This window comes from Phalacrocorax aristotelis, chromosome 2 (assembly GCF_949628215.1).
Source record: "Phalacrocorax aristotelis chromosome 2, bGulAri2.1, whole genome shotgun sequence".
Lineage (NCBI taxonomy): Eukaryota > Metazoa > Chordata > Aves > Suliformes > Phalacrocoracidae > Phalacrocorax > Phalacrocorax aristotelis.
This window is the reverse complement of record NC_134277.1, coordinates 55,669,768-55,678,300: the sequence shown is the minus strand read 5'-3', so window position 1 is coordinate 55,678,300 and position 8,533 is coordinate 55,669,768. Positions and strand designations below refer to the sequence as shown.

Here is an 8,533-nt window from a genome sequence, read left to right as displayed (position 1 = left end):
TGCAGAGCACATTTTTTACATCTTGTGCTGCCCAGACTGGCCCAAGAGCTACTGCATGAACTATCTCCTGATTAATTTATTCAAAGGCCTGTTGTTGCTCAGGGACCCATTTGAAATCACTCTCCTTCTGGGTCACTTGCTAGAGAGGGCTTTCAATCAGACTATAATTTGGAATATGCATTCTCCAAAAACCTACAGTCCCTAAAAAGCTTGTGTTTCCTTTTTGCTAGTGGATGGAGACAGGGCTGTTATTTTGTTGATCACCTCCATTGGGATCTGATGACATCCGTCTTGCCATTTTATTCCTACAAACTAGATCTTCTGTGCAGGTCCCTTGACCTTACCTCGGTTTATGGCCAAACCGGTCTTCAGAAGGACTTGGACTACTTTCTTCCCTTCCTCAAAAACGTCTTCTGCTGTATTGCCCCACACAGTGATATCATCAGTATATTGTAGGTGTTCCGCAGCTTCACCCTCTTCCAGTGCAGTATGGATCAGTCCATGACAAATGGTAGGGCTGTATTTCCACCCCTGGGACAGTCGATTCCAGGTGTACTGGACACCCCTCCAAGTGAGACCAACTGTGGCCTGCGCTCTGCTGCCAGAGGGGTTGAGAAGAATGCATTAGTGATATCAGTTTTGCAATACCACTTGGCTGCCTTTGACTCCAATTCGTACTGAAGTTCTAGCTTGTCTGGCACGGCAGCCCTCAACGGTAGAGTGACTTTGCTCAGGCCACGACAGTCTACTGTTAGTCTCCACTCTCCATTAGACTTCCACACTGGCCATGTGGGACTGTTTAAAGGGTGAGCAGGTCTTACTGATCACTCTTTGGCTCTGCAGTTGACAAATGAGCTCACGGATGGGAATCAGGGAGTCTCAGTTGGTGCAATATTGTCACCAGTGCACTGTTGTAGTGGCAATCGGCACCTGTTGTTCTTTGACCCTCAGCAACCCCACAACAGAAGGGTCCTCCAAGGGACCAGGCAAGGTAGGCAGCTGTTGAATTCCCTCCGTCTCCAAGGCAGCTACACCAAAAGCCCACCTGTACCCTTTTGGGTCCTTGAAATACCCTCTCCTGAGGTAGTCTATGCCAAGGATTCATGGACCCTCTGGGCCAGTCACGATGGGGTGCTCTTGCCACTCATTCCCTGTTAGGCTCACTTCGGCCTCCAATACAGTTAGCTCTTGGGATCCCCCTGTCACTCCAGCAATGCTGATGGTTTCTGCCCCTATAGAGCTTGATGGCATTACGGTGCACTCTGTACTGGTGTCCACTAAAGCCTTATACTCCTGTGCGTCTGATGTGCCATCAGATCGACAGTCCGGTAAACTCGGTTGTCCCTTTCCTCCACCTGGCTGGAGGTAGGGCCTCTCTAGTCCTCATTGTAGCATTCACAACTCACTTGTAAATGTGAATCAAAAGTCTCTCTATTAAGCTCAGAAGTAAAATCAGCACTTCTATTCCTCTGTTTGGGGAACTGCTTACTGGAAACCAGAGCAGCAACTTGCCTAGGAGAACCCCCCTGAATAATTGTTTTTCCTTGCAATTCATGTAACCACGCCTCTAGGGTCAAGGTAGATTTTCCACCCCACTTCCTCATGTCCTCTCCGTGGTCACGTGGGTAAAACCATAGGCTGGCCCATGGTGTGTATCCTCTCTCTTGAGCAAAAGGACGCTTTCTCCTAATGGCTGAGATACTGGTCCATACAGGTGGGGGGTAGGACATATCCTCTTTGAGTTGCTGAACCTTCCCGGACAGTTTCTCCACAGCTGAGATGAGGGAGGAAGAGGTATCTGCTTCATAATCACAGAGTCTGCAAATCACATCCACCACCGCTGGTGCCTCGCCATCTTTCCAGGCATTATGGCCAATGAGTTTGCATAAAATGATGGTGCCCTCCTTACAAACTTCCGCCACGTGGGTCATGCGCACTGGCCTTCATCTGGATCTTTGGGTGACTGTTCATCGTCCAACTCACCATAAATCACCTCAAGCACAGATAATTCCCTCAGGTACTGGAAACCCTTCCCCATGGTGGTCCATTTTCCTGGGCGATATATAACACCTTCCTTGAAGGGATACCTGCTTCCTTTTATTGGCAGTGGGACTGAGGAAAAGCGTCTGACCCCACACATTGTTTAGCAGCCTTCAACTACTTTACAAGCAGTGGTAAAACTGCTTCAGGCTACACAATTACTTTGTTAAATGAGTTAAAGTAATCTGGGGGGAGAGTGCATGAGAGAGAGAGGGAGAGTGAGCAAAATCAGGTGAGTTTGTGCTGCTTGTGTAAAAGCTATAATCGGGCTGTTAACATTCAGCAGGGTGCAGCCACGCTGCTTTTTCTCAACATCACCTGCCTGCTGCCAGCGGAGCCTCTCCGGATGATGCCCAAGTGAGTCATTTCCTTTCCTCAGCCGCAGCAGCTCTCCGTTGCTGTCGGGAGATCTGTCCCCTTCTTCCTGAAGGCAGACGCCAGCAAGAGCCATCAGGATGCTGCTGCTCCCGCTCCTGGCCCTGGCTGCAGCCTGGTCTCGTAGGTTCCCCTTGTCACCACAGCATGGCACGCGGCAGCGGCAGGAGGTACCCCTTATTTACGAGTGTGAGTGAACAGCAGGCTAAGAGCGCTCCTTGTGTTTTCTCTCCTTCTTTCTAGATGGACAAGTGCTTCTGAAGCAGAGCCAAGTATCTACTACCAAACGGCAAACGAAAACTGCATGGATTGAGTGTAAAGCCGAGGGCATATCTGACTTCCGGTCTGCGTATATACATTGGTACCGACATATACCACCCAAAGCTCCCGAACGGATTCTGTATATCGGATCAGCTCAACCTGCTTATGATGACAGTTCCTATAGAAACAAGTTTGGGTCTTCGAAGAAAGACACAGATGTCTGCACTTTAACTGTCAGGGACGTCGACTCCAGCGATGAAGGTACCTACTACTGTGCCTACTGGCAGTCCCACAGAACCAGAAGAGCACAGGCAGCCCGTACACAAAGCTGCCTGTACCCTGAGCGGCAGGCTTTCTGTCAAATGCAGAGAAACACCATTGCACCTTCCTGCCTCTAAAACAACACAACAGGTTCATGCTGAGTATGTCAGTCTAAATAACTGACAGAGAGAAAAGCACAGAAAAGCAGCATTCTGCACCTCAACAGGTATAATGCGCTGTGCTGGGGAAAAGGAGCACTCCTGTGCGTGATGGCGTTACAGCTGAATGTAGACAGTGGCACAGTTTTGTCTTTCAAGAAGGCAGATACTTCCCCACATACAGGCTGAGCTGGCAAAAATGAAGCAAATGGCAGGCAGGCAGCACAGGAGGGGCATATTTGCACTGAAGAGGTAGCCTGGGAGACTTCACACCCAGGTCACGATGGCGATACTGGTGATGCTCCTCACTGGTCACTCCCACCCTAATGTTTCATTGATGATGGTCACTCAGTGATGAGGAGGGCTGCTTCTAACACCGATACGCCCTAGGACCCCTTGTTATAGGCAAGGGTCTGTAATACTGTGCCTCTCCTGAAAAGACGGCCCCGAGAAATTATTGTGAAGATCATTTACGAGAGAAAGCTGCAGACTACAGCAGTCCAAAGTTGATTATCTCTTTTGGGTCAGAAAATGAGAAATCATTCCCAGCGTAGAGAGTGCTGTGTGGTGGCTGCTGCCCAAGTGACCGTTTGCCATGCAGCCTTTGCAGGGCACCTTTGCCGGGCTCTGAAATGAGGAAAAGTACAAGAAACAGCAGAGGGCAGAAAACGGCTGCCTGGGAGACGTGCACGCTTCACCCTGGCGTCACATCACCGTGTCTGGGGTAGATGGATAAGGGGACGAGGCAGTTTGGAGCTGCTTTAAGGAAGACTCAGAGGTGACAGTTCACTATGACTTACCTGATTCGTGCTACCAAAGCAGGCAGTATGTTCTAGGAAAGGCTGCTGAAACGTGCTTCTGGGACAGCTTTGGGGTGTCTGAGGTCAGGAGAACGTCCTTGGGAAGGGCCAGAATGTAACCTGGACTTTTTATGTGTGAGCTCAGCACGTAAGTCTGAGAGGAATGTAGCAGATTGATAGAGGAAGAAAAATTACTTCAAATTGACTATTTTAGCTCCTCTCTACATCGTTGCTGATGGGGTTTCGCTTGTCAATAAATTTAACCCCCCGCCATGGTAGCAAGTTGAAGAACGACCATTGGATGTGACAAATGAGTCATTTCCTCCTCCCACTTGTTTGGAGCTTTCTCCACCTGAAGGGCTTTATAACGTTTTTCTCTCCATTTCATTTCCAGGTTTAACCCACACGGGCAACATGTTGCTGCTCCCAGTCCTTCTTGCAAGTTCTCTGTGGTCCCGTAAGCCCTTTTTCCTCTCCCCTCTCCTTCCCGTGTGCCGAGAGCACAGTCGGGGCTCCAAACTCCAGTGGTTTCTTCCCTTCACACAATTTCTCTGCTTCCCCTTCCAGGTGGAGACACGCAGGCAGTGCCAGTGCAAAGCCCAGCGCTCCGGAGGCAGGTGAAGGGCAGCTCTGTCAGCATGGAGTGCCAGATGAGAACCAATAACGTTGTGCACTGGTACAAGCAGCTTCCTGGGGAGCCACCAAAGAGGATACTGTACATGTCGGGACAGTCACCTGTTTTTGATGATAGCAGTGATGAAATAAGATTTGAAGTTTGGAAACCTTCGTCAGACCCCCTCTATGTTCTAAGGATAAAATATTTAACGCTGAGTGATTCTGGCACTTACTACTGTGCCTATTGGTTTACCAAGGTGTCACAGCATTAGATCAGCAAAGAGAAGCCATACAAAAAGGTCGTTTTGCACTCTGAACCGCAAGTTCTGAACTCAGTACATTTCAGCACTGACCCATATCTACAACATCCAGAAATGGGAGATTCCCAGTCATTTCAGCGTAAATAGAGTGAACATGGCTCTTAAGATGAAGGCTTGATTGTCTTAAGAGTAAAGCTTGATTGTCCTGAAAGCACTCCCGACAGTGAACACGCCCGTCTCTTTGAACAAATGTCAACTGCAAATTTCTCTTCTCTGTTAGAATCCTTGGAGCTAGCAGAGAAAGACATCTCCATCCCCTCTGTGTTTTCTTTAAAAAAAAACCTACATGAATTTAAAAGGAGGGAAGACCAGATGATCTTGCACACTCTCCTTCATGTGTTGGTTTTTTTTACCTTCCTTTGCATTTCGCTCTTGACAAACTTCTACAACACCCCAGAAAGCCCAGTGTTATTGTCACACTTTCTCACGTGGTGTGTCCAGGGCAGACGTTAAATCCTCAGCCAGGGGCCGTGCCCCTGGCAAGCAGAGACTCTCAGGCCCTTTGGGTTAAGTGCACTGACTGTTACAAATCAGGGTCTATGATCAAAGACGAGTTTGAGGAAAGCTGCCATTTGCCATTTGACAGCTACGTCAGAAAAACGGAGACAGTTTTGTGCCTCTGAGTTCCTGCGGTAGGACAGAGTGCACATCCTCAATATCCTGTGAGATACTCCTTTAATGCGTCTGGGCCTTCACAAATGAGCACAAATACCTCCATTGTGGTGGTTTTCCAGTTCCGCAGGCTCTGAACATCGTTTTGGCTGGACTTTTGGAAAGCTTTGAATACGTAACGCCTCACTATTCATGTGTCTGGCCTGCTTAACTCTTTGAAAAATAGGTTGTAGAGCACGTGACCTGAGATATTAACTGCAGGCTGCTCGCCTTGTGTCTTCACATTGCGGGACGTGAGGGTTCCTCACAACCATCTAGGAGGTTTCTGGCGTGAGTTGACAACAACTTCCAAACACAGGTGACCAAGCAGCCAACAAGGAAGGGTGGTCTTCTGCCCCTCCAACTCACAAACAAGGGAGAACTTGTTGGGGATGTGAAGGTATGGGACAGCCTTGGCTGCGGTGACCGTGAGCTGGTGTGGTTCAGGCTCCCGAGAGGAGGGAGCAGGGCAAAAACACAACCCTGGGCTTTGGGAGAGCAGACCTTAAGTCCTTCTGTGAAGGGCAGCACCAGCACGGGGGCACTCTGGGCACTTCAGCATGTTGCAGCTGAAACAGAAAACAGGAAAAGGAGATCCATAGCGGCATGGGGGAATGCCTCCCACTTCCTGCAGACCTCTGGGGGACAGCACACACTCACCGCCCACCAGTGTGACCTCCGCACTGGAACCTTCACACCCCGATATACGGCTGGAGCTGATCTGACTCACAGCCCTTCCTCAGTGGCTCTGGCTCAACTTTTCAAGGGCTACAGTCCCAGGACCTGGGTACAGTCCTGAGGCAGTTTCCTTAAAGAAAAGCTGTAGTTGCTCACACCGGACTTACCTTTGGGAACTTCAGTGTGTCATGGAACCTTCATACAGAGGCAGAGGAGACCTCCTATGGCCCCAAAAAGCTCAAGGCATTTAGAGGAGCTGCCACTGGGTGATGGCCACCTGAGTCACTCATTTGTCCTCCTATGTGCTGCTCCCTTCTGCTGGGGACGGACTCTGCTCCTGGCTGGTTCATGGAGGCAGGCTTGGCATCACACGACCCAGATGTTGCTGCTGAAGGTGCTTCTGGCTGCATCAGCCCTTTGCTGGTGATGTAAGTTGCAGGGGTTTGGGAGAGTGACAATCTCTGAGCCCTGGGGGCTGGTTGCTGCTGTCACAACAGTGCTGTTTCTCTGCTTTCCCTGCGGATGGATGCAAAGCCTCAGGCAGCCAAAACGTTCCACCAGCAGAGCCGTGCAAATGACTGTGCGGATCAGCTGCTGTTTCCCTGCGTCACACTTTCTGAATACCTTCCTCCACTGGTACCAACACAACCCTGGAGGAACAACAAAGTGCATTCTGGACATGCAAATGGGGGACCCTTCTTTTTATGACAAATCTTACAGAGATATTTTCTGGGACGAGAAGGCAGGGATGGAGTCCACCTGTACTCTGACAAGATATAAAATAAAAAAGCAGCAAGAGGCTACCTACTATTGCACTTACTGGGACCTCACATCCTTAGAAAACCATCAGGCAGCTAACACAAAATTTCCTCTGTTCTCCCAAGGTCTGGAAACCTCACCTGACTCCAAGGGCCTGCTTGCCAGGCTCAGCAGACCTGCAAGAATACACTAGGGTGACAAGTTGTGAAAAATACCATACAAGCGCTGCTTGGCTGCTTTAGGTGATTAACCTGGAAGGATAGGCAGAAGGGAATTGCATCACCAGCGTGAGGTAGAGGCAAAGTGTAACCTCACGTCCCTCCTTGCCTGGTGCAGGGTGCAACCCTGCGCTCTGCCTCCAGCAGCAGGCAACAATAGGTGCATGGAGGTGTATGTCTGTACAAACAGACATACAGGAGCAATTACCCAGAAATGCTTCCTGGTCTCAGGGATTTAGGGCAGCAGTTTTGCCTGCTTTCAAGGGACATCTGTTCTGTTCTGCCCTCTGATAGCCAATGTACCTTAAAATCTGGGTATGAAGAACGGACTTTGAAAGCTAGAGCACAGAAATTGTATGTTGAGAAAAAAAAAAAAGAAAAAAAAAAGACTCATTACTCATCATCTAAGCAAATTTCTTGGGGGAAAGAGGGGAAAAGAAAAATGTTTGCCTCAGTAGTGAGCTCTCTTCTTAAATGGGTGGGTTTTGTTTTGTTTTTGTTTGTTTGCCTTCTACTTAAGTGTCAATCAAAGGAAATGGTTTGTGCATAATTATTTAACACATCGCAGTTGGCACAGTCTCATTGGGTGGTTCATTGCCACTCAGAACTGCTTTGCCACCACTTGAGTCTGGTCCTGACCCTGTCCCTGAAAGGAAGCCATAAGGAGGGAAGTGACAATGTGGCTGCTGAGTATTTTCTTCCTGGTGGCTGGTTTTTCTTGTGCGTGCCCTGCTCACCCCTATGCCTGCATGTCCACCACGGGCAAAGGACACACTCTCTTATCTCAGCTTCATGGGTTTTATCTTTCCTTTTCTTTCACACAGGCAGGTCTGCACAAGTCTTGCAGCAAACCCCAAGATCCATCACCAAGCCAGAAAGCAAAACAGTGCTAATCAACTGCCATGTCTCCCATCCTGATTTTAACAACCTTTTCATTCACTGGTACCGAAAGAGGCCCGGCGCAGCGCCCGAGCGCATTGCCTACATGTACTCCAGGCCACTCCTTGAAAACAAGTCCGATGAGAGGAAATTTAGTCTTGAGAAGGACCCTGCCAAATCTGTCTGCACCCTGACAGTGAGCAAATTAACTCTGCAAGACTCGGCTACCTACTACTGTGCGAGGTGGGATGCACAGCAGTTGAAGGCCATAGGCGGCCTGCACAAAGACGTGCTCTGCTTCCTGAACCGGAGCCTGAAGTGTTTGACCGCACGCAGGAACACCCCCACCCTACCTTCGCCATCAGCCTTGAATCAGACACACTGTACAGGCAGCCAGATCCAAGACACCTGCTGAGCTAGCGCGGGTTTTGCAGACACGCGCTACAGTCAGCACCAGCAGAGCTCTGGTTTCACGTCACCAACAACAAGGTGGCGTTTTCATAGGTCTGGCTGGATTG

The 8,533-nt window shown here is 49.4% G+C and overlaps 1 protein-coding gene across 1 annotated transcript; it reads left to right on the top strand.

The window, feature by feature from the left end:
• Positions 1 to 2,161: 2,161 nt before the first annotated feature.
• LOC142052884 (uncharacterized) lies at positions 2,162 to 6,275 on the top strand. Its single transcript, XM_075083668.1, has 4 exons — positions 2,162 to 2,538; positions 2,659 to 2,937; positions 4,290 to 4,352; positions 4,463 to 6,275. The coding sequence occupies exons 1-4, from the start codon at positions 2,496 to 2,498 to the stop codon at positions 4,780 to 4,782; spliced, it is 705 nt and encodes a 234-aa protein (XP_074939769.1). The 5' UTR covers positions 2,162 to 2,495; the 3' UTR covers positions 4,783 to 6,275.
• Positions 6,276 to 8,533: the final 2,258 nt, after the last annotated feature.